Source organism: Rhinolophus sinicus, linkage group LG01 (genome assembly GCF_036562045.2).
Source record: "Rhinolophus sinicus isolate RSC01 linkage group LG01, ASM3656204v1, whole genome shotgun sequence".
Classification (NCBI taxonomy): Eukaryota; Metazoa; Chordata; class Mammalia; order Chiroptera; family Rhinolophidae; genus Rhinolophus; species Rhinolophus sinicus.
Genome location: NC_133751.1, coordinates 57,601,867 through 57,627,400, shown reverse-complemented (window position 1 = coordinate 57,627,400; position 25,534 = coordinate 57,601,867). Strand labels below are relative to the sequence as shown.

Here is a 25,534-nt window from a genome sequence, read left to right as displayed (position 1 = left end):
TTGAAACTTAAGCCCCCAAAACAAGCTCCTGGAGTAACAGCAGTAGTGAACGTCTTTCCTGCACCTGTGATGTGTCAAGCATGGTGCTGAGTGTTTCATGTGGAGTATAATTTAATCTAATCTTCACATCACTAGATGGGTATTATTATTCTGCTTATTTTTCAGATGAGGAAATGGGGCTCAATGTTGAGTAACTCTCCCAAAGCTTCAAGGGGAGGAGGGCGGGCAGGGGCAGCAGCAGGAGAGCTAAGTGGCCAAAACTGCCATATGGTGGCGAGTCACTATTATCAACATCTGCCGCCAGGTTCCCAGGCCACCTAGCTTCACGATGATTGCGCTGACTGCCCAGATATGGCCTGTGTGCCGTGGGGAATGAGACCCAGCTCTGTGATATGGCTGCAGTGAGTGCGGGAGGGTAGCCTGGGGGTAGAGTGAAGGGCCGGAGTTGTGGGAGAGGGGTGTATGGAGAACCTCCACTCCCAGAGCCAGAGCCGGGCCCTGACCAAGACCGGCCTGGCCATCACACTTCAGGTCAGGCCAGAGAGCACCCATTGTGAGGACTGTCGGAGATCTGACCCCCCTTTCCACTATTTCAGTGAGTTAGCAGCCAATTCGCCCAAGTCAATGTATGGGCAGCTTATTTTGGAGACACAGGGCAGGGGGTATTGGGGGCGTTTGCATCCTCTTCTGTGTCTGGTCCCCAGAGAAGTAGACACCCAAGAGGCTGAGGGGGTGGGGGCAGCGGGGATGTGCCCGGGACCAGTCCAGATTGGAAAGGACAGTTGGGGGCCTGCCTGTCTGGAGACCCAGACTGGTCCCGGACTCTGGGTCTCAGGGAACAGGATTATGAGTGGACACTGCCATTCTGAGTGGGCAGGGGAGTGGCGTGGGGCAGGTCATCCTCTGACCACCTAAGAGGACCAAACCAATCAGCAGGAGAAAGTTTCAAGAATCAGAATTCAAGCCTCAGCACGTGCAGGGTTGTTTGGCTTTATTGAAAAAAACAAACCAACATCTTTTATGAGCACTAACACAGCGGTGTCCCCCTGCTGTCACTTGACAATCAAATGTCACACAGCACTCACACAGGTCACATCCTTGGTGGTTCACAGTGCAGGTGTCACACACCTGAGCGGAACCCTGCCTCGCAGTGGCCACACAGAAATACGCTTCTCACTGCACACATCTCCCTTCACACAAATCAAACAATCGTCAGGTCAGAGAAGAATCACTTGCTCCCCGCAGTGCAGAGGGTAAGAGAGGCCGGCGTTTTCTGGCCCCTCACAGCAGGGTACGTACGGGCTTGCCCCAGTATGGTGACCAGGACCCCTCAGGATGGGTGACTATGGCCAGGATGCTGCCAGGGCCTCCTCTGCTGCTGAGAGATGGAAAGGATCCATCCGAACGCCCACAGGTGGGGGCGCAGCACTGGGAACCCAGCTTGTCATCAGCGTCCCGGAGGCCCCCCCGCAGACTGGATGCAAATAGCTCTAGGCCCACGCAGCTCCCAGTCTGCTGACGAGAGTGGCTTGCTCTTGTTACTTCTTTCTCGTTTTACTTTTTTCTGGGAGCAAAATTCAGAGTGAAAGCTGGCAGTTCTGGAAACTTTTTCTGTCTCCTCAGACAAGGGTGGCAGTAATGGAGTAGAGAGAGGATCCTCTAGGCACTTTCTGCTGACTCTCCTATGTACGGGACAGGAAGGAGGGACCCTTCTTCTGGAGTGAGTGGCCCTTGGGCCCACCTGATGTAGGGCTGGGTGAAGAGACCCCCTGCTCACAGGAGCTGGAGCTGCTCTCAGTACCTAACCCGTGTCTGTGGCTCCTCTGACAGAGAGAATGGCATCTCCCCGTTCCCAGCTCTGCCGAGAGCCCAGAGGGCTGGGCCACCTCCTGCTCCACGTCCTGAAGCCCTTTGGTCTGGAGGCAACTACTGCTGCTGGCAGATGTACAGGAGTGGCTGTGGAGTGGTGGGTGTCACACTGGGGGCAGGAGAAGAGGATAATCTGAGACGGAGCCTCAGAGGAGGAAATGTAGGAGGGGACTCCTGCCGACGGGGCTTCACCTTAGGACAGAGCCTGGTGCAGCTGAATTCACTGAAAGGCAGGGCTTGTCCAGTTCTGAGACCTGCCCTCCTTATAACAGACAGGATTTTAGACCCCCAACACTGCACCAAGTGCCACACCTAGTAAACATTCTTACTAAGAAGCATTTTATTTGCCTGAGGACCCCTTAAGGATTTCAGCCTAGGACTCCCTGCCCTTGCCAGCCCAGCACAATCAGGGGTCCAGTGGCCTGGGCCAAATCAGCCACAGAAGACAAGGGCAAGCGCTGTGCCCAGCAGCTTCTCCTCCTTGGAGGGCCTGGCTGGAGCCTCATCTGGTGGATGCCTCCGTGGACAGACAGACGCAGTGTCCTCAGGAGGGAGCTGGACGGGAGAGCCTGAGGACAGACGGAGTGGGGCTGGTGGGAGGTGCAGTGTCCATTCTCTGGAGGGGGAAGGGGGACCTACAGGGGAGGGGCCGGTGGGCCTCATCATCTCACCAGGTTCCCTTGAGTGGCTCCAGCAGAGAAGGCCATGTGGGAAGCCCGGGCTCAGCCTGTTTCCTTGGTAACTGGCCTTTTCCAAAACCAAGCCTGGTGAGGCCCCATGTGGTGGGAGCCTGCAGATTCGCAGGGAAGCGGTGGCAGCCTGTGGGTGGGCCGTGACTGGGAGGCTGGCCAGCACGCCTCAGGTAGCAGGGCGACAGGTGGTGCCTGGGAGGCAGAGGCTGGGTTCCAGCAGGAGAGACCTGCTCACGTCCAACTTGAAGTCGGGGGACTTTTCTTTAACATTCATCTTTATTCCACTTTGAAGAAATCACAGAAACTTCAGTGTTGAAATCACAGTTCTGAGGAGCTCCATGGTTTCTCACGTGTCCTCTCCCATCACATGTTTCTCTCTGGACAGTGTTAGGTGGGTTTACTGAGGAGAACAGCCTTATTTATAGAGATTTCCGAGTAGGTGTCCATTCCAAGGGGGGGTGAGGCTTGCCCAGAGCTGCTTCAGAGGGAGGGCTGGAGGAGGAGGGCCGTGAGGGCCAGCGGGAGCAGGAGCAGGAGCAGGGAGGCCCTGGAGGCTGTGACCACTGAGGGACGAAACACAGGCAGTAAGTCACCTAGGCTGGCACTCACAGGCAGAACTTGATGGAATGCATTTCTGTGCACTAAATTCACCCCGCTCCCTCTTTCTACCCTGCTACAATTTTTTCATTCCCTTGGTTTCTTTACATATTCATTCCTTTCAAAATTATACTACGTGTATATTTATACAGTGGCCTCATCCTTTCTGGAAGATTATTTTTAGCACTGATATTCATTATCCAGGTCTGTCTGGGTTACTCAGCCAGTGTTTCTGCTGTAACTGCAGATTTTCTGTTCAGACCCTCCCAAGACACTTCACCTTGATCATTTGTAACGACCCAGAGTACCCGTCAGTTCACTCAAGGTTCACTCAAGGTGAAAGGCTCGGATGCAAGGGAATGTGGCAGGAAGCCCGCTCTTTCGGGTTGGAGTGTGAACGGGCCCATCCCAGGTTCTCACAGCCACCTGCCCAGCAGGCGGGGCCCTACCTGTGCCCGAGCACCGCTGAGACAGCATGCCTTCCAGAGCCGCCACGTAATCGAGGCCCAGCCAGTCGCGGTACGTGGTTTTGTCCCCCACAGGTACCGCCCGGATCGTGGCATCTTTGAAAAGCAGGTCTTGGCCATGATAGTCAGAGGAGTCAAACATTTTGAACCCATTCTTATTGTGGTCATCTCCAAACAGGTCCTGGAAGCACCACAAGCAGACACGCTTTTCATCCCGGCTCACAAATTGTCACCCAGGGGCCACCTGCTATTCATTGCTTTACATAGGATATGATGAACCAAAAAGCAGGGAATGTCAGGGCGCCAAGACTCCGATTTGAAATCCTAAGTTTGACAACTCACTCACCTCTGTCGTCAAAGGGGATTTGGAGAAAGATATGCTTAAGCTACCATAGGAAGGAGTAAAGCGACTGTCAGTGTTTTGGGGGTACTTAAGGATCCATTTGAGGATCTGATGAAAGCTATCAGCCTTATCCCTAGAAAAATGCACATTCACACAGGGTCCTTCCTCACACAGGGTCACATCACAGGGTCTAGGGAGAAGGGGGGAGGAGGGGAGACTGGGTGGGTTAGGAACCAAGGACTCCATTGTCAGACAGCCTGGGTTCGAATTCTAGACGCATTTTGAAAGTGCAGCCATCAGGATTTGCTGATGGATTGGATGTCGAGCATGAGAGGAAGACTGGAGTCCAAGACAACTCCTGAGGAAATGGAAAGCTGAAGTCACTCCTCACTGAGGAGGACTCAGGGAAGGAGGGCACCGAACTTGGACTAGTTCAGTGTGACATACCTGTTAGAAAAACCAGCTGAATTGTCAAGTTGTTAAAAATGCAAGTGTGAGGCTTGGGTGGATGGCAGCAGGGCTGAAGATGTACACTTAGTATATAAATGGCAGTTAAGGACGTGGGACTGGATGAGATCCATAGGGGGGTAGGTATGGCGGAGAGGAGGGTTTAGGATTGAACCTGGGGCACTGCAGCGTTTGTAGGCTGGGGAAATGAGGAGAAAGCATCAGAGGAGACTGGGAGGAATGGCTGAGAAAAATGGGTCTCTGTCCCTTTGCCCAGGGCAGTTTACGGGCCCTGGTGGAGGCTGGTCTAGAATAATCTCCATCCTTAAGAGAGATCAGAAGAAGGCTCCAGAGCAGAGAGAATCTTTGAAGGAGTTGCTGTAAAGGGCAGTGGGATTATAACTACAAGAGGATGTGAGACCAAGAGAGGTTGTTTTTTTCGTTTGTTTGTTTTTTTATAGATGGTAGAAATAACAGCATGAGAATGGTCCAGCTGAGAAGGGAGAATTAATAATGCAGGAGACAGAGGGGAGAGTGGTTGGAGGGATGTCCTTGGCTAAGTGAAGAAAATCATAGAATTTTGTCCCAGGCATTTGCAGTTTCTCCTCAGATCTGCTCCAGGTAGACGGAGGGGACCTGGGGGCTTGGCTCACCTCTATTGCCCATCCCCCAGTGCTGTAGTCCTGCCCTGGCTCACCTGGGCCTTGTCCAGCAGTCCAAACACAGTGAAGATGTTGGTGTCAGGCCGGACCATGACGGCATGAGATGGTATCTGTGCCAGGTTGCAGGCTGCGAACTGGGACACCTCAGCCCGAGCCCCGTTGGGACACAGCAGCTCATAGTCCTCTGACCTGAGCTCCGCAGCCCAGGGCTCAGAATTGTGGCCTGAGGGGTGTAGCAGATGGAGAGGGAGGAATAGAGTGAGGCTGCTCTCCTCCTGAATCCCCAAAGCCTTGACTGGGGAGAGGGGGCAATGTCTGGCCAGCTCCCCAGCGCTCTCCATTCTCCCATTGCTCTGCTCTGTTACCAGGATGAGACAGCCCAGCTGGGCTCACGGTGCTGGCAGGAGCTACTGTTCGTAGGGACTGGGGAGGACCCATTTTACAAGCACTGCTCCATCCTCACAACAGGTACGATCACCCCCATTTTACAGGTGAAGAAACCGAGGCTCTGAATCACTTCCACTCAAAGAACCCCATCTGAGTATTACAGGTCTCAGGCCTGACAGTGGGTTGAGTGGCCTCCTCCCCCAATGGCTGATCTTCTCAGACTCGAAGGGGTATAACACTATGCGCAGACCAATAAGAGGCAGTTCTAGGGCCCTGGCTTGCAAAGAATCTCATTTAGTTGGTCTAGAGTGGGGCCCAGGAACCTGCATTTAAAGCAGCTTCCCAGTGATTCTGGAGAGGGTGGTCGATCCAAGGGCTTCCTGAGAAACACTCCCCTTGAGAGTCATCGTTTTTGTGTCTCATCTATTCACTTAGTATCCACCTTCTTCCCATTTCCAGAAGGAACTCCAGGTGGGCCCATGAGTAGAGATAAAAATAAAGGAATAAGCAGTCCTGGAAAGTGCGTGTCTCACTGCAGGGCCTGGCCAACCACTGAGGGCACGGGGACCTGGCAGCACTCACAGGCTCCTGCAGGAGCCTCAGCTTCCGGCTCCTGGGGGATGATCCCCAGTGTTCTTTGTGGGACGTTGGCAGGGGAGAGGAACCGGCAACAGGGCCTGGAGCCCTCCCCAGCTCAGTGGCAGCCTCGGTGACCTTCATAGGCAGGTGGGATCTGAGTTTTGAAATACTAACTGATTTCCCCCCCCTGTATGTCTTGTTTCCCCTTCACCAATCTCCACTTCCCCTTGGGGCCACATTATACCTTTCTGCACTGAGTTTCTGGGCAGGGATGTATTAGGACAGAGTGGAGAAGACCGTGCCTCCAGTGTTTGGGGTTCAAAGCCTGGGAGTAGGCAGGTTTACAGAAAGTACAAACGATAGGTGTTGGAGGGAAACAGGCTCCAGTCTTCAGAACGGACAGATTCCCTGACAGATGGAGAACGGAGGGGGAGGCAGGGGAAGCATACTAAAAGGTCCTGCACCCCAACACGACCCCAGGTGTGGGCTAGGGGGTCCTGGAGCACAGAGCTCCTGAGCTGTTTTTCCCAAGTGAAGTCCAGGAACCTGACTCCAGAGAAGAACCGCCCACGTGACGTGAATGAGGCCGTGTCCTGTTTCCCGTGGCCCAGGGGCTGCAGAGTGATTTCCCTGCATGTGGCACTGATCTGCCAGGACCGAAGACCAGATGCTGATGTGAACTGATGACCCTGTGGAGCAAGGCCCCTGCCACCCCCACCCACACACCTTGGTACCACATAAATGCCCCACAAGGGGTGTCTCCACATTGATTGAGCTTGAGTTTCCACCATTTCGATGGAATGGGGATTTGGACTCCAGACCAGTAAAGGCTGTGTGTGTCCTGCACACCTGGACGTCTAGCCAGAGGTCTGTTCTTGCCATGAGGCTCTTGGGGCCCCAGGGACCCCAAGTGGCAGAGCCTTGTAGACTCAGTCTTTCCCATTGCTGCGTGGCCCCCAATCCTAGCAACATCTGGTGCCTAGATTGTATTGGGAAACAGCCCCTCGCCAGAATCGGCCCCGCCCCGGCCCGAGTCCCCTTCACGTACCGTCTGTGTTGTCAAAGACGGTCGTGTGCTTGACGAAGGCGAGGTCCCCTGCATTCTCAGCCAGGCACCTGCCACACAAGAGGCCAAGGCAGGTGTTGGCTGGAGGGTCCCAGCCTGTGTGCCCGGCCCCAGGCCCAGCCGCCGGCCCCCCCGGAGTACCTGAAGGCACCGCTGTAGCCGAAGTACCTCTCCTGGCTGTTGCCCACGCACTGGTTGCGGCCTTGCTCGTCCCCCACGCACAGCGCACACAGTGAGGACGGGTAGTGCTTGGGGTTGTTCACCGGCGCGCAGCTGGCGCTGAAAAACTCGCTCACCGCTGGGGCGGAGGGGAAGGGCTGTGTTGAGGGGCTGGCCCAGAGAGGGCAGCCAGGCCCGAGTGGGGGGGGGGACTGCTTCCCCTCGGATCCGTCTGCTCTGCCTGGCCCTGGGGCTCAAGGCCACCTACTTGCTCCACTGCCCACCCAGTTCAGTGGCACACCTCCTCCTGTGAGAATTGCACGTATGAAGGGATACAGAGGTTGTGTAGACACAGAAAGCCCATGGACAACCTCTGGTAAGGGGTCACCTAACCTGCCCTTGAACTCCCTCAGGGATGGGGACCTCACTACCTCATAAGCTCTTCTGTTCCAGTCAAAGCACCTGCCCAGTTGTCTGGGAGTTGGGAGCAGCCAATCTGAACACCCTCTGTGTGCTTGCGTAGGTGGTTAGAAAAAATGTGTTTTGTTTCCTGAGGTGCCAGGCAGGACAGAGGTGTCCGTGCCGTCAGCCCAGGATCTTGCCAGCTTCCTCCTGCCTCCCTTTCACCATGAATGTGCATGATTTCACACATGGGAGGGCCCATGGATGGCATATGGTGGGTGCTTGGTAAAAGTGTCTTCTTCAGCACTTACACAGACGGCTGGCCACTTTCCATGTCCTCCCGCGGCCCAGGGCTGCTGGGGGATGGGGACAGCCCATGCCTGGGTGGTGATACAGCAGGTCCAGAGCCTGTGCTCCCCACGCCCACTGGAACCACTTCCACACTGGGTGAGTAAGTGGGGAGGGGCCCCATGGCACCACAGAACCACCAGATAGATACCCTGACTCGCATGGTGTGGCCAAGAGTATTTCCCAGCCTTCCCCACAGCAAGGATCACGTCAGGGAGGAAAAGGAAAACTCCCGGGCTGCCTTCTCTGGGCTCCTCCTGCGAGGGGTCTCCAAACCAGCCAACCCCAAGGAAGAGTTTCTGAGTTTGTGTTCCCTCGGAGGGTGGCACCTGTGAGGACGTCGCAGTCCTTGGGCTGGATGAAGCCCCTCTGCACGAGGGCACCCACAGGGATGTCCCAGCCAGCGGGGCTGCCAAAGGCCGAGTGGCAGGAGCGCTTGCCCTGCAGCTCATCCAGGGTGAAGGCATAGGAGCTGTTCCGCTTCACCAGGGCTACCACGAAGTACGAGTTGCTCCTGTCCTCCGCTGGGGGAAGGAGACAGCAGTGAGGTCCCCCAGCAGGGCTAGAAGCAGGGCACATCCCAGGGGTCCCGTCTTCCCTCACCATTCCCATCCTGCTGTTTTCCACCACTGAGCTGTGGTCCTGCCCCTGCCTGTCTGTATGTGGTCTGCAAAGCCCAAAGTGCTTACTCTCTGACCCTTTACAGAAAGTTTGCTGACTCCTGCCAGACTTTCAATGGCTGGATGGAAACACTGAGGCCTGGGCCAGGACAGGCTCTCCTGTGACAGCCAGCAGCCAGCACAGGGACAGAGGAACTGAGGGAGAGCTGGAGCTTTCGGGAACGGCCGAGGGGGCCATGTGTATATATACACCTCCCCCTGCACTCACCGGCGTAGTGCTCTCCCGCCGCTGGGACCAGGCCATATGTCTTCCCTGCCATGTAAATATCCTCACCCCTCAGAGTCACAGCGTCAATTTGCCCAGCCTGCGGGGGGGGGGGGGGGCGGGGGGGGCAGAAGAGCAGTCAGGCTAGAGTGGGCTCCAGGATGGTTCTGGGTGTCGGGACCTGATGGAGGTACCAGTGCTGGGTCTCTTGGGGACTCTGGCCTCAGGCTCCCTTCCCCTGCTGATGCCATCCTGCCCCATTGGCTCCTTCCTGTCCTTGTGAAGAGGTACAGGCAAGAGGGCCGCCTGGAGGTACCGAGGCCTGAAACCCAGTACCACCAGCACTCCCATGCATGGTGCCCGTTTCATTCTTCAGAAAATGTTTTCTGAGGGTCTCCTGTTGCCAGGAGACGGTCTCCTGGTGCTGAGTGCCTCCTGAGCAGAACCTAGGATGGTCACCGCCCTCATGTTTGGTATGGGGTCTCCCCATGGATTGCCAGTTCTCAGAAGTCTGGGACACTGTACTGTACCCCCAGTACCTGGCCAAGAGCTGGCACATAGCATACATGCAAGATATATTTGTTGAATATGTGTGCAAATGGATGAAAGAGCGGGTTCTTAAAAGGAAGCAGTCTCACAGCCTGTGGAGGAGGTTCCAGGGCTGAGTGATAAAGCTGAGGCAGAGTGGACACTCTTTAGAGGCTGTGGCCCTTGGGGACCACCATCAAAAGAGCTCCTTAACCATCAGGCCCCACTTACTTGCCCCTGAAAAACAGGAGGGGAGGAGTCCCGGAACCAGGGCCTCCCAGGACACCTGTGGCCCCAGTAGGACTTCATTCCTGACTGTAGAGCCCGGGGCCGCCTCCGAGTCCTGGCCTCCATCTCTAGTCAGAGAAGCAGCAGAGAGCTAAATAAGCCTCTGAGACCAGGACAAGTGCTTTTAACTGCAGGTGGCAGGCATATTAATGGATGCCAAATCAATTTAATGGGCCATGACACACTTAAAAAAACACACAACAAAACTCGATAGAACAGAAACTATCAGCATGCATTACACTTACTAAGGGGAAGTACATAACTCTCTGTATAAAGAAGTTTCTTACATATTTATATCTGAAAAATAAGCTTTTGTGTATTAGACTGTGATTGATGTAAAATGTATTTCTGACTGAGGTTTGCTGTCAAAATGTTTAACAATGATCCAAGCCCACAGCTACGAGTGTTATGCACAAGGGGAAACTGAGACGCAGAAAGGGGAAGGGGCTCGCCTAAGGCCACAGGTTGGCCGGTGCCAAGCTGGGTCAGCCTCACGCTCCTTCTGCTCCTGGCCACTCACTCAGGGAGTAGTCCCTGGGCTCCCCTCTGCCCTGTTCCCTAGGGTGGGGTGGCTGGTCCCTGTGGGTCCTTCCTCTTCCCCTTTCTCTGTGGATTGTCACAAGACACCTTCTCCTCCCCAGGCTGCCTGTATCCTCCACACCAGGTGGGGAAGGGGAAGGGTGGTAGTAAGGACCATCCTAGGCACTGCCACCGCCCGCCCACCTGGCTCGTTCTGCCCCTCCAGGCACGGTCCCCACCTGGATCCGTTCCATGCAGTGCTGGGGGGACTTGGCTGACACACACTGGATCTCTGGCTTGAGTCTCTGCCGGCTGAAGGCCACGGCCATGTCCCCACACTTCTGGATTTCGGGAGTGGACAGCACACACCAGTGCAGGTAGTGGGGCAGCCCTGTGTGAGTGTGAACGCATGGTCACCGCACATGCAGCTGCTTTAGGAACGGCCCTGAGCACGGACTGTGGGGTGGGAGCTGTGGGGACTGGGACCTCAGTAGAAAGAGCATGGAGTCAGACTCAAGGGAAATTCTGGCTCTTTCCCTCATTAGTTATAAAGGGGTAAGTTATTTAACAATCTGGTTCTATGTCCTCATGTAGAAAGGGGATAACTGTATCTCTTTCTTGGGGCTGTCAGGAGGCATGAGGCAAATCCTGGTGCCATGTATCTAACTCAGCGTCCCACTACTTTCTTGGCTGTAGGTGGAAGACACATGGGGATGGGGGCCGGAGGCAGAAAGCCCGTTTGTAGGTGACTGCAGTGGTCCACGCAAGAGACAATGCCTGAGCCAGGGCTCTGGCCATGTGGTGGAGAGAAGGAGGAGTGAGGCATTGTGGAGGGAAAATGACAGGACTTGATGACTTCGGTGTGCAGGGGTGAGGAGACCCTTCTCAAGACAGACCCTGCGGAGGCGGGGCTTCCAGGGAACAGTAGGCCACTGGACTCCAGAGATGCTTCCTCCTCAAACCAACAGATCAAAGCGAAGGGGGCAAACCTCCCAGGGTGGGTGTGTTCCCCCAGCCACCTAACCAGAACTCCCTGCCATCCTTGCGGTGAGGTCAGGCTGGAGGCGGTGGGAGGAGAGACTTACGGTTGGGGTCACAGAGGAGCCCCTTCATGGCGTGCAGGTACTCAGGGCCCAGCCACGCCTCATAGGCCTGTGTAGCAATGGGCACCAGCTCGGATGTGGCATCTTTGAATAGCAGGTTCTTCTGGCCATAGGCCTCAGAGCTGAACATCTGGAAGCTACTGTCCTCATGGCTGAACAGACGCTGTGTGTCAAGGGGTGGGGGCAGGTGAGGTGCTGCTGGGGCCACATCCTTTCCTCCCCCTTCAGCCACCACCTCCTTCTTCCTGTGCCCTCAGGCCAGGCGCACATTCTGAGGACCAGGTGACACACCACCTGCACCACCTCCCCCTTCGTCTGTGCTCCCTCCCTCATTCTGCCTTGTCACACTCAGCTGACTGGACACATGACTAAATGGTTCTGAGGATAAGCAATGGGGCAAAGCTAAAGCTGGTGTGCCCAGCAGTCAGACACTCACTGCTCTTGTAAGCAGTGCTTTCAGCAAAATATTATTCACCATATTTAAGTCATGGTGTATTTTCACATTTATTGGTTTCATCATTTTGTTTATTCGCTCATATGTTTTGGTTTTCATTTTAAGAGCTACGAGTACCAGGAGCTTTCTCTGAGAGTGTGAGTCCCCTGGTCTCCCTTCTCTGGCCAACGCTCCTCGCTGCCAGCTAGCACAGTCGGTCCCTCCTTACACTGACCTGACCTGAGGCTGGACACCACAGAGGCCTGGGTCCCCAGTGGGGGTCTGTCCCAGCAGAGATTCTCTGGGTCCTGTCCCTCCTAGTCTGGCTAGCCCAGCCCCACGATGGCTCTAGCTCTGAGCTCCCACCCTGGTGCGATACGAAAGCCCAGCACCATTCCAGAAGCTGCGTGGGGCGCCCTGAACTCACCTGGCCTTCGTTGAGCAGCCGGAAGATGAGGCCCCCATCTGTGTCAGCCCGGACCACCACGGCGTGAGCAGGCACCCGGGCCAGGTGGCACTGCCTCCATTCGGTGATGTCAGCCCGGCTGCCATTGCGGCACAGCAGTTCGAAGTCCTGTGACAGCAGTGTCTGTCCCCAGGAGGGCAGCGTTTTGCCTGGGAAGATGGGAAGCCTGTGGTGAGCCAAATTCTGTCAGGGGGAGGTACTTGGGGAGGGCTCATGAGAGGGATCCTGTGGAGAGGCGAGGGTGTCATGGGCCACAGACCCCTGGTGACAAGAAACTCTTCCAGGAGGTGAGAACCAGAACTACACCAGGAGGTGAGAACCAGAACTACACCAAGAGGTGAGAGCCAGAACTATACCAGGAGGTGAGAGCCAGAACTTCACCAGGAGGTGAGAACCAGAACTTCACCAGGAGGTGAGAACCAGAACTACACCAGGAGGTGAGAGCCAGAACTTCACCAGGAGGTGAGAACCAGAACTTCACCAGGAGGTGAGAGCCAGAACTTCACCAGGAGGTGAGAACCAGAACTTCACCAGGAGGTGAGAACCAGAACTACACCAGGAGGTGAGAGCCAGAACTACACCAGGAGGTGAGAACCAGAACTACACCAGGAGGTGAGAACCAGAACTTCACCAGGAGGTGAGAACCAGAACTTCACCAGGAGGTGAGAGCCAGAACTTCAGGAGGTGAGAACCAGAACTACACCAGGAGGTGAGAACCAGAACTACACCAGGAGGTGAGAACCAGAACTTCACCAGGAGGTGAGAACCAGAACTTCAGGAGGTGAGAACCAGAACTACACCAGGAGGTGAGAACCAGAACTACACCAGGAGGTGAGAACCAGAACTCAGAATGAAGAGGAGCTTGGTGGCTGCACCCTACAAGACCAGGTGTCTCAATAGACTGTTTATTCTCTTAAATTTGCTACCTTTCACCAATTTCTACTAATAAAATGGATATGAGGTACACACCACATATAAACAGAACTGTTTATTAAAGATAAAAAGAGTAAGAGAATAAGAGAAGGTTAGGGTGAGAGAGAGAAATGTACCAGGAGTTCATTCCTGCCATCAGGTACTAAATTGGCGCTGAGCAGAGGGCAGTGGGCAGGGGCCATGGTGGAAACAAACCTTGACAGAATCCACCCAGATCTGTGTCCAGAGAGACAAGGGTAACTCCCCAAAGCTTCGCCCACATATTAGTACAATATCAATCCAGCTGTTAATATTTTGGTATATTTCCTCCAAGTCCTTTTTTCTATTCTAGTTTTAATCATTTTTAATATGGTTCAGAGCATACTTGATAGGCAATCTTCATTTATCATTTTAAAGTATTTCCCCACATTATTGGAAACTTTCCATAAAGCTCATTTAGAATAGAAAACAAGATTTATTTGAAAGAGTGAATATTGGCACCAAATAGGAATATTAAGAAGACTAATTTTAAAATGAGGAGGATAAGCCTCTACTAGGAAATAGGAGGGGAAAAGATAATTTGTGGGTTCATGAAAACTCTGCTCACTCTAAAGCTATTTAAAAACAAATCCAAAAACCAAGAGAGTAATAGTTTGGAAAACTCCAGAAAGGTCATTTTTAATGAATGCATGATCATTTATAGCACTCTCAACAATTACTCAGTGTCATTCTCTCCCCACTCCCCAACTTTCTCTATTTTTAAATTGCTGCAAAATCCACCTGTGTGGGATCATTTGGCCTTCCTGTGAGACAAATGTATCACTTAGGTATTTTGATCTGCCATTCCTGTTTTCTATTGGTTAGGGACAATTAAAGCCGTGTTACTTCACTGCTTTAGACATTTATGACAATTTCACTTTTTTCTCTTATCAATCTCTTTTCATGAGGATACCCTAAAAAATTACTTCTTTAGATTTCCTGAGATTACCATACAAAATTTGAAAGAGCCAATTTTAACCCAAAACATCCATATTCTTTCTCCACCTTCCAAATTCTCATTTGCGTGACTGACTCATCTTGGGGCCCAAGTCCCTGCTGCCGGTTTTCATAGGATTGTCCTGCTCTGGAGACCGTCCTTTGTGGCATCCTCCTTTTTTAGACATCTTTGTTTCTCTTTCTCAAATCTGGCTCATGTTGTTTGCATTCATGAATGTAAGACTACATCGTGGAACTTCTGATTTAAAAGGCAAAGATTAACAAAAAAGATAATGGTTTTAAAAAGTGGACAATGAGCAGACTATTTGGAACGGCCAAAACTATAGAGACAAACGTCTGGTTGGTGGTTGCCTGGGTGGGGGTGGGGTTGACTAGAAGGAACTTCTGGGGTGAAGGGCCTGTCACAGTCACTATCTTGCTTATGGGGGTGGTTATATAGCCGTATGTTTTTTGCAAAACTCATAGAACTGTACTTGAAAAGGAGTGTATTTTGCTGTGTGTAAAGTATACAACAATTAAAAAAAATAAACGATCCTTAGGCAAATCCAAATTAGGGGGCAGTCTGTAAAGTTTCCTTTAACTTTAAACAGTTTCTCACACAGATTGAGAAACTGTTTAAAGTTAAAGGAAACTGATGAAACCTAACAACTAAATACCATGTGTGATCTTACATTAGGCCATGGCTTGAAAAAAAATTGCTGCAAAAGACAGAATTGGGACAATTAGTGAATCTGGAATATGGACTGTAGATTAGATAATACTATTGTGTCAGTGTTACATTTCCTTAATTTGGTAACTGTACTATGACTAGGTCCACCTCTCCTAGTTCTTAGGAGATACATACTGATGTACTAAAGGGGTATGATGCAGGCAAATGTACTCTCAAATAGTTCAGAAAGAACACATACATTTAGAAAGAATGATAACTCAATGTGGCAAATGCTAAGTTGGAATCTGGGTAAAGAATAAATAGGAGTTCTTTGAATTATTCTTGCAACTTTTCTAAAGCTCAGTCATTTCAAAATTAAAAGCAATTTACATGACAATGTCATGGACCAACACATAACACTGTCCCATCTTTAAAAAGACCTCGTCCAGGGAGAGCTTCTTCAGGTAAAAAGAGAAAAATGCCAGGAAAGGAGGTAGATGAGAGCTAGTGCAGAGGTTGCAAACTGTTTTTCAAAAGCAGAACCCAATATTCAAGTGGAAACGAAACTCAATACTGTATACAAATCAGGGCAGGTCAGAGCTGCTCACCGGACCCCTCGCCCGAAGAGCAGTTTTAATATAGGGAAGGAGCATGAGAACTATTTTTACAGAAAAAGAAAGTGAGAGGTTGGATTCCAAGGCTGCTCCCTATGTGCTCTGAGCCCCAGAACTCAGGCAGACATTCCTCAAGGACAGAGCAATCTCTCCGGAAGACGAGAGATTCCATTACAACCATCCCTGCCATTAAAGTTAAGCCCACGGCTAATTAAACACAGGTTGTCTAAACAACCTGCCCCTATTCTTCTTGCATCTTACTGAAGTTAATGATAAACTTACCACTGTTCTTCGACCCTCCTTCCCCTCCATGCCAGTGAATTTTTCATGGAAGCAGAAAACACACCTAAACCCTGGCCCGGGGGAGAAGGGGTCTCCCTTCTACTAGCGATCAGAGGCCGCCACTCGCTACGGGGTGGCCTTTGTTTTCTTACTCTCTGCTAAATAAACGTACTTTTACTTTAAGCACTAGATCGCTCACGTTTGAATTCTTCCCTGTGGGAAGCCAAGAACCCTCTTTTCTTTTCCTGCAGCAGTTTGAAGCCCCCTGCTGGGCCCCATTCTTCCTTTCCTGCCGAGGCCAGCCCCTCTGCTCACCATCAGTGTTCTCCAGCACCGTGCTGTGCTTTACGAAGGCCACGTCCCCTGCCCCTTCTGCCAGGCACCTGTGGGCGAGAAGCCTGTGAGCCTGGGAGGAGCGGAGCCCTGAGCTCCCTGACCCCTGCCCGTCCTCCACCCCTGGAGGCCGGCCTGGCCTGTGGGGTGGTCGTGGTGGGCATGGGCTGCACAAGCACCGTCCCAGGTTCCAGCTCTCCTGTTTGTGGGCTGCGTGGCTTTGCCACATTGTGCATCATCTGTGAAGCGGGGATGATAAAGTGGTTCTTAGGGCGAGATGCCTTAGAATCTGTGTAGAGCCTGTGCTGCTGGGGCCTGAAAGGAGCAGGAGCTCCTCTGGCAGCTGCTATCACCTGCAGCCTTAGTGCTCAGGGGCATTTGGAGACGACTCTGTCCTGAGGAGGGGATTGGATCAGATCTTCTCATGCCGTACCAAAGCCCTGAGCGGAGGGGACCAGGACTGTATGTGTCCTCTACATGTCACTTCCCAGCGAGGGAGGCAGGTCGGGGCCAACTGGGCAAAGGGACTTCCTAGGTTCCCACAGCCAGCAGATAAGCAGGGATCGGACTGGGGCGATAACACCAGGAGAGGCAGGATGGGCAACAGTCTCTGGCCTGGAAAACTGAGGACTGTTTTTCTCTCTGTGCCAAAAATGGCATTTACCCAGCTCACACCCTGGCGCGAGGGCATGAGCAGGCTCCCTGCTTCCAGGTGGAAACACTGAGGCCAGGGTGGTCAGGGGGACGTGGCAGGATTCCGTTCCAGCCCCCACAGGGCAGGTCTCCTCATTTGTGGACAGAGAGAAGTGCACCACAGTTGTGAGACTCTCTTTGGGATCCATGGCGGGCTCTTATAAAGTACCAGGAACCAAGGGGTCCCTGCCACACTTCCCCACCCCCACCACTCTCCCTGTTGCTCTGAGACACCAGAATAGGGACACGGGAGTGGCAAAAGGCTGTTTTGCCATTTTCTTCTCTCTGAGGCCAAACATGTTGACTTATGAGTAAACCCAGTCTGGCATATTCTGGTTTGATGTTTTTAAACCAACTAGGGCACATGAACTATATAAAGGGCACTTTGATGAGATGCCACGGGCATTGCCACTCCCCCAGGGCTCTCTCTGCCGAGGTGGTGTTTTCCCCCAGCTAGTGAGGTCTCAAAGCCTCTCCCCTGACTCAGCTCCACCGTGGCGCCAGCCCCGCCCAGGCCCCTCTCACCGGAAGGCCCCGCTGTAGTCGTAGTATCTCTCCAGGGGGCTCTTGTCACACACACCCTCCCCAGCAGAGTCGCCCCGGCAGAGGCGACAGAGGGACTCGGAGTAACTGGTCTCTCCTGCCCCGGGGACGCAGCTGCCCCCGAAATAGTCGCTGACAGCTGCGGAAAGGAGGCAGAGGGAGGTCAGTCAGCCGCAGGGCATCAGACTCCCTGCCCTGTCCCCTAGGGAGGCTTCAGGTCACTCATGCCGGATTGGACGGCTGGACTCCCCAGGGACGTAGCTGGACCCTTCAGGCTTCAGTCTGAGCAAAACTGGGGAATTGGATCTGATCAGTGATTTCCTAACTGGGGCCACAAAAGTGGCATCGTGGAGTGACTGCTGTTATTCAAAAATGGCTCAGGGAAATAAAACATTTACCCCAAAACGGTCACATAGGCCAACTATCAACTAGATACTGTTCTCATTGAGGGTTTCATTTCAAAATCAGTCTGGGTAATCAATACAAGCAGGTAAAGAAATAAAGTATCACTTAATGAGTATAATTAATTTGATAGACAACACTTCTCAAAACACAGGGAGGGCAGGGAAACAGAGGAGAGGGAGGCGTCCTGTGTGAAGAGGTTGGTTCTTCATGGTTTCCGGCCCGTGTCCACCCTCTTGGCAAATATTTACCGTGTGCCGAGGGAGGCACAGTGCCACACAGTGTGAGCAGGATGCCAGCTCTCACTGAGCCAGTCACGTCGTGCTCATCATGCAGCTAGATCAAGCTCTTCCCGGCAGGGTTCCCTTTCTTGGTCTTCTGTTTGCATTCTCCCAGGGGAGGAGATATTTAATAAATGTGCCGAGAGACTGATAAACCACCCAAACCTGGCCACCATCTGAGAGGACACGGCTCCCAGGCTCTTGTGGGTTGTGCTGGTTTACACAGTGGTGGGGGCGGTATGGGGGCAGTGTACACGTGTGTCTGCGTGTGTGTACATGTGTGTACGTGCATGCATGTGTGTGCCCAACAGCCAGGTGCCCACCGAGAGGTATGGAAGTTGAGCTCATAATAGCTACAGCTCCCTGCAGTAAGCATGTACCCTGTGCCACGCATTGTGCAAAAACGGTGTGTGAATTCTCTCACTGCTCCCAAGCTCACAGCACTGCAGTTAATTTTCCCATTTTACAAGATGAGGAAACCGAACTTCAAGGAGGTAGAGTAACCCCTCTGAGGGCAGGTCATGTTGAGCCTGGGTTTAACTCTACATCTATCTGACAGCAAAGTCAGGGCTTTAAAAGACTATTGTTTCCCCTGCATGCTCTGCCAGCCCACACCCAGCCCCAGAAGCACTGGCCATCTGTGGAACGAACCAGGAGGCAGCACACTTGTGGAAAAGGAATTTGGGGACACCCCAAACTCTACTGAGAAGGTGGTGTGATCCTAAGAGAGCAGTTGGAGAATATGGGTGTCATGTGTCAGGGGCCACCTCATTGCTGAATTGGAGAGACTGACAGAGCTGGGTGGCCAGCGGGTGACCAGGAAAAAAGCCCAAAGCATGAGAAGCAGGGCTTCTGCCCAGGCCGCCAGAATGAGGGCTTTGAGCTCTTAGCCAGGACCCTCAGGGCTTTGCCTCAGCCCTCACTCATTTTATTCTTAGGTGTCCCCTGTGGATAACTCGCAACTCCCTTCCACCGGCAACATTCTGTCTGCATGAGAGCCCTGTTCTCACTACAGATGAATTAATCGGGAACAGCGAGTCTCTGATTCTCCACCTGTGAGCTTTCTGGGTACAAGTCAGCAGCTTGTTTGGGTCATGAAATTTCTGACCCTGTGAAGTTGAAGACACATTTCTGGAAATGGCCTCCACCAGGTGCTCTTTGGCGATTCGCCATGTCCCAACATGGGCTGGCCCCTGTGCTTGGCTGTGCCGTGGGACACCGTGATGAGTAAGCGAGAGTCCAGTGCTCTGGAGGGGCCATCAAGCAGAAACTAAAATAGTGGCAACACCAGGCTGGCCAGAGCGAAAGACAGGAGGGAGGGATACCACTGACTAGGTGTCCGGGAAGCCCCTGGGAAAGGCAGGACTGTGCTGTTCCTTAAAGTGCAAGAAGAAGGTGGGCCTGGAGGGAGGCTATCCCGTTGCGGGGAGAGCAGAAGCAGAGGTAAGGAGAGGGGAACCCAGAGCGCCTTCAGGAGAAGCCCCTGTCTGCCGGAAGCCCTCACCTTGGAACACATCGCAGCCCATCACCGAGAGGCGGCCACTCTCCACCAGGTAGCCCACAGGCACATTCCAGCCCACGGTTCTGTTGATGCCTGTGTGGCAGGACTTCACGCCTTTCAGGGTGTTGATGGTCACATTGGAGCTTCTCTTGACCACAGCTACGGCGTAATAGGAGGTACCAACCTCTAGAAGGAGGAGAGTAGAGGAGTGAGGGCAGCAAGGGAGAAGCCAAGCAAGAGACAGGCACCTTGCCTGGGAAGGCTGTGGGAGAAGGGTGTGTGTGTGTGGTGTTCTAGTTACTGAGCGAGCAGGTGAGTGCAAGCCATCTGTCTTAACACAGACCCCACCCTTCTCCAACCTTATGGGGTAGATATTATCTTGAGATATTAATTCATTAGTTAATTTCCTTCTTTTCCTTCCCAAGTCAGCTGTCACTTAGCTGGATCTACATTTGTGCATGTTAGGGGAGCTCTGCAAGCTGGACCAAAGCAGAAGTGGACCGCAAGTTTTATTTTCCAAAAGTAAAGGCCCTTTGGAGAACTTAGAAGGATTGAGGGGATGGTATCATGGTTATGGGACGAAGAGTAGTTGGGAGCAGGGGAAGCAGGGCAGGGGCTTCCCCCAGATTGGGAAACATGATTTCCTAGTGCTGAGGGAAAGGGGAAGAGAGAGAGAGAATGAGAGAGAGAGAACTAACAAGGTGGTTCCACATTACTCAAGACCCTGGATGGGGTGGATGTGGGTGGGCGGGAGTCTACAGCCTTGCAAAAGATTCCCCTGGGCCAAATGTGGCCCAGAAGGGGCTATTCAACAACACAGGGATGACTCACCCATGGGGACTGATGACTAGAGGGCATCCCATCACACACACACACACACACACACACACACACACACGGATGACAGCTCTGTGGTGGTAGGTGCCCACGATCAGAATAAAGTTGAGTTCTAGAAAACAGTGTCAGTGTTATTTTTTTCACACCTGCGTCTGGCCCCTGCCAACCTCAGCATCTTTGTTTGGCCCCACCCTCTGACTCGCCCACTGTGTCTTTCTTTTTGGTTCCTTGATCACACCAAGCTCTTTCCCACCTGGGACCCTCGTCTGGGCTCAACTTGAATGTCACCTCCCAGAGAAGCCCTCCTGTCTGCTCTATTTCAATAGGTCCCCTCACATCCCCTATTTTCTCTCTAATGACATTCACTTTCTTCACAGCACCCACCATATTTGTAAGTACAGTTTTGTGTGTGTTTATTTGTTTATTATCTGACTCCTGCACTTTCAGGGCAGGAACTGACTCTCTTTCACTTACTGTCTATGCTCAATAAATGTGTTGAGTTAATAAAAGAAGAACTATGTTTGAGGCCCCCGAGGCAGGGATGTTTCTGGTCATTGAGTGGAAAGGCTGACTGGGTTGCAGGGCTGAGCTGCATCCTATGTCATCCGACAGTCATTGACTCAAGCAACCAAGGAAGACCGTGTGACGGGGACCCAAGATGAGACTGCGGTGGTGACGACAAAGAAAACAAGACAGAAGGGGACCTTAGCAGAAGGAGTGAATGCTCTGGGAAGCAGGAAAGGGGAGGGTGGGAAGGCTCAGGGGAGTTCCTTGGAGGTGACAACTGGGCTGTGACAAAGGCTAGATCTTGGACAAGAGGAGGTGCTGAGAGAGGTGCAAAGGGCAGGCTGGGCCCAAGGCATGTCTGGTGTGAGGTGCACGGACAGCGGCAAAGCAACTCACATTTCTGACAACATACCACGTGTTAGGGGGCTCGTTTAGTCTGTGTGACAGGGCAGGGATCACTATCCCTGTCAAGGAAACGGAGGTTGTCCAAGGTCACAGAAGGGCACAGGAAGGGGCAGAATGAGACTCATTCTTGCTCTGTCTGGCTCTGCAGCTCCGGGTCACCACTTCTTGCCTGGCCCCATCCCTACTCCTGCTGCTTCTGACAGTGTCACTCAAGTGTGAGGAAGCTGGGCATTACTGATGCTTCATTCACCCCAGACAATCACGCTCAGTGCTGTGTGAGGCACAGGGTGGCCCCTTAGGAAGAGCTTGTGGGGAAAGCTAAGGGGCTGCTGGGTTCCCCATGAGGAAGGACAGATGCTGGTTAGCTCTCTGTCTCTGACAGGCCTGCTCTTGGGGAAGGGGGCACCAAAAGAGATTTAGGGGGCCTCTGAAGGTTTGTGTGGCCAGGACTCCAGGACTGCTCTGGGGCTGCAGGGTTGGGCCAGGCCCAGGAAGCACACACTGCTGAATGACTTCCTCTCTCCTCCCACCCCTCCTCCCCCTGGGCCTTCTGACCTTGATCATACACTTCACCCACCACGGGCTTCAGGCCGTGCTCCTTCCCTGCCTCATAAATGGCTCCTCCATCCAGAGTGATGGCATCAGCCTCCTGGGCCTATTGGGAACAAGTGAGTCAGCCCCCTCCCTCTACCTCCCACCCAGCCCACCTCTCTCCAGGGCCATTCAGGGAGGAGCTCAGGGACGCCCACCAGTCTGCCTAGGGCCCCTGAAAAGCCCCAGAGGTCCACACTTGTCCTCTTGTCTGGCCCAGGCACCCTGTCCTGGCTTAGCCTTGCAGGCCCCTCCCCCACCAGCCTAGGGGTTTCCCACTTTACCAGGCCCACGGGGACCACTCTCCTAGACCAAGGGCTTACCTTGTTTTGCTAGTTATGTTATTTGAAAAATATTATTAATTTTATATGACTTGTAATAGATGTACATAGTAAAAAAAAAATTCAGAGTTCAAAATGGTATGCAGTAAAAAGTGTCTCCCTCATCCTCTTGTTTCCTAGCCCCCTGCCTCCTGCAGACCTGTTTCTCAGCTTTTCTCTCTAAGATGCAGACTGAATCCCACACATGCCCTCTTCAGTTCTTTTCCTTTTTATTTTAAAAAGACAAATGGCAGTATATTATCAGTGTGTTACGGGGTCCACGGATAGAATTATAGCTCCACCCTCACGGTGGAGCCAGACCCAAGCCTCTGGACCACCTGGGACCATGTTAGGTTAGGTCTTGGGAGCACATTAAAGGCTGAGCTAAAATGAAAACGCAGGCCCCCACTGTGCCCACCCCTGTGGCGTCCCTCCGTACCACGTCCTGCCACTAAAGTCCCGCCTCTGAATATCATCAGTGCCAGGTTAGCAGGTCTCCTGCCACTCAGAACTTCCCCCTCCACCCACCCAGGACCTCTGGTCCCTAATCCTCCTTCCTCAGAAACCACATGAGCCCCATTCTGGAAAACTGTGGCAGAGCGAGTAACCACCATGGGCCACTGAGGAGTCTGCTGCCTGGGCTCCCTGTGGTGGGGTGGGTAGTGTCCCCACTCTAGCAGGCGCCCTGTGGAAGGAAAACTCTGCCTCTCAGACCCCTTTCTCCCTGGCGCCCATCTGAGCAAGGCCCTCTCTGAGGCCTCCCAGTGCCTCGCCTGGGCCTGGCCAGGAAACAAGCTGGCCCTTGTTGCCTGGGAAACTCAGGAGATCCTATCGCCCAACCTGGCAGGGGGGACCTCAGGGCCTTTCCTGGTGAATGAAGTTGTTGTGAGCTCCCTCCTGAGTCAGAGCCCTCTTGTCTGGCAGGCGGTGGGAGCGGAAGGGAGAGGACTCACTGTGATGAGCTGGATACAGTGGTCGGCTGAGGTGCCCTGGACGCACCGCAGGGGGGGCTGGATCCCGGCTTCCTGAAAGGCCTTGCTCATGTCGCTGCATTTCTGCTGCTCCGGGTCTGAGATGGTGCACCACCGCACCTCCGTCCCGCTGAGCACTGGGGGCAAGGGACAGTGAGGCCCAGCTCTGCTGGCATCTCCAGCCCAAGCCCCCACTGTGGAGGGTGGTGCCAGCAGCTCTGTGTGACCCAGTCCTCTGCAACAGCAGAGGCTTCCCCCTGGGAGGCACTGAGGCACAAAGAGGTGTCACAGACTAGCAGGGGTGGCTCACTGGCAGAGCTGTGCATGAGGCCATGCATGTCCCTGTGTCAGGGCGGCGGGGGGGGGGGGGGGGGTCACGCAGAGCCCAGCCTTTAACAGAGGTGAGGGAGTGTCTCCCAGGCAACAGCTTGGCTACCCTTACCCTCCCTAACACCCTGGAGCATACACAACGCAGTGGGGGAGGAGGGATGGAAGGAGCGCAGGCTAGGGTGTCCTGCTGGCTCTGTAAGGCGGCAAGTACCTGCCCCTCTTTGGGCCTCTGTGTCCTCCAAGAGGGTGATGGACTCAGTTCCTGGGCCTGTCTCATGAACTGAGCCATGAGACAGGGAAGTGGTTGTGGCTGCCCTTAAGGAGACGTACATCCTCTCGGAGCATCTGTGATTATGTCAGTTGCAAACCCACCCTCAGGGGGCACAGTGCCATGCCCCTGCCAAGGGGAGGCTGAGGAGTTAGCAGGCTGGCTTCAAGTTCCTAATCCCCCAGCTGGTGACCTTAGGCAACTTATTTGACCTCTCTGAGACTGTTTCATCATCTGAGAAAGCACATGAGGAAACCCACCTTCTGTGCTGTAAATAAACATATGTTGAGAGCCAGCACACACAGGTTCTCAGTGGACTTGCATTTAGGCCCCGCCTTCCCGTGGGGTCCTGTTGGGTCCCCTGATCTGACCAGGTCAGACTTCCAGAGAGCTCCCAGCCTGGGGACCTAGCAAATGGTGCCAGGGCTCCCTGAGGTTGATGCCTTTGCAGACCTGAGCGTGCCACTCACGCTTCCCAGCCAGGATTGCCTGGAAAGCCAAGGCTTTGGGTCCAGTTCCTGTCCCCCAGGGACCAGATCGCGCTCCGGCAGCCTGTGCTTCCCATGCCCACCCCAGGGTCAAGCACACGGGTTCGCACAATCTCCCTTCCACGACCCTCCGCCTCCCCAACCCCAGGCAGCACTGGGGAATGTGGAACTGCCCTCCCCTCGCCCGCCCTACTCCGAGACTGCACTCTGGTAGGTCAGGGAACTGCAGAGTCTGGACCCGGGTGGCAGGTCCATTTTTATGTATCGCTGAGGTCAGAGCTATGAAGTGAACCCGTCCTGTCAACAGTGTTCCCCTCGCGATCCCTGCGAGCAGCTCCCCGAGGTCCCTCCCACCTCATGTCTCACAGTCCCAGCCCTGACTCCCTTGGGAGGATGGCGGTGCGGACCTAAGAACCCCGGTCTGCGCCCCCTCCCTCCCTGCATCCTGAATGGCGCCTGGAGAGGTGTCCCGGGAAATATCTCGCGCCCCCTCCTCCCTCCCTGCATCCTGCAGGGCGCCCTGGAAAGGTCTCCCGAGAAGACCTCTTGTGCCTCCCTCCCTCTCATCCCTCCTGATCTTCTGCCTCCCTCCCCGTGGGGCTCCGAAGTAGAGCCATTCTAGCCCCCAAACCCTCTGGCTTCCACGCCCATTAAGAGCGTTCACCCTCCCGACGTCCTCGGGACACTCCAAGCCTCTCCCATCCATGCCTCTGTTCGCGCCTCTCCTTGGCGCGTCAGAAGGTCCGCTTTTTCAAGGCCAATCTCCGCTTCCTCCAAGAAGCCCTCCAGACATCCCAGTCTGCCCGGATCCTCATCCGTGAAACACGGGTTCAGGGCACACTTCCCAGCCTCCGGGACCCTGCTCAATGGCGCTGGAGAGCTCCAGAACCTCCGCCCCGGCTCCTGCTCCCACTGCCCGGCGGCGGGGCCTCACCAGTGCGCAGAGCCAGGAAGAGCCACAGAGCCACACTTGGGCCCCGCATGGCACGGTCTATATCTAGCTGGGGCCGGGTTGGGTTCCAGTTGTGTCTAGGTCTGGGTCCAAGTAGGTCAGCAGCAACAGGGGCTTTCTCCCTCCTTCCTCCGTGCACTGGCTCGCAGCTACTTAAGTGAGGCGGAGGCGTGCCTCGGCGGTGTCCACGCCCTTAGAACGTTCCCGCCTACCCCAGACTGGACACCTGGGCTGACCAGACTAGCTTTGGCCTTTTCTCTGGCGCCCCTTGCTGGAGCCTCGGCTGGCTGAGGGCCGAGTCTAACGGCCGGCCGGGATCCCTGGCGCGCCCTTACCCTGGGCACGCACACTCAGCTGTCCCTGAGGGTATGGTATCTGTTCTCTGGGGCCTGATTCCCCTCAGCTCACAGGCTGTTCCA

At 53.9% G+C, this 25,534-nt stretch overlaps 1 protein-coding gene across 2 annotated transcripts; it reads right to left on the bottom strand.

Moving 5' to 3' along the window:
- Nucleotides 1-958: 958 nt before the first annotated feature.
- MELTF (melanotransferrin) lies at nt 959-25,284 on the bottom strand. 2 transcript variants are annotated; one of them, XM_019723609.2, is made up of 16 exons: nt 25,098-25,283; nt 23,060-23,214; nt 21,751-21,850; nt 19,450-19,632; nt 17,245-17,401; nt 16,009-16,076; nt 12,202-12,389; nt 11,324-11,504; nt 10,478-10,629; nt 8,907-9,003; nt 8,348-8,542; nt 7,251-7,407; nt 7,092-7,159; nt 5,113-5,300; nt 3,608-3,806; nt 959-3,124 (listed from the first exon to the last, which is right to left on the bottom strand). In XM_019723609.2, exons 1-16 carry the CDS (start codon nt 25,144-25,146, stop codon nt 3,042-3,044), a joined length of 2,220 nt encoding a protein of 739 aa, XP_019579168.2. In that variant the 5' UTR covers nt 25,147-25,283; the 3' UTR covers nt 959-3,041. The 2 variants fall into 2 exon arrangements, with proteins under 2 accessions (XP_019579168.2, XP_074186030.1); XM_074329929.1 differs by lacking the exons at nt 16,009-16,076; nt 17,245-17,401 and having other exon boundaries at nt 25,098-25,284.
- Nucleotides 25,285-25,534: the final 250 nt, after the last annotated feature.

Excerpts from the sequence above, each read along its gene's own strand:
- MELTF (XM_019723609.2), bottom strand. The coding sequence starts at position 25,146 with ATGCGGGGCCCAAGTGTGGCTCTGTGGCTCTTCCTGGCTCTGCGCACT. Across the intron at positions 17,402-19,449 it reads GGGCTGCGATGTGTTCCAAG|CTGTCAGCGACTATTTCGGG; the intron begins GTGAGGGCTTCC and ends TCCTTTCCGCAG. Across the intron at positions 5,301-7,091 it reads CGTCTTTGACAACACAGACG|GCCACAATTCTGAGCCCTGG; the intron begins GTACGTGAAGGG and ends TACACCCCTCAG.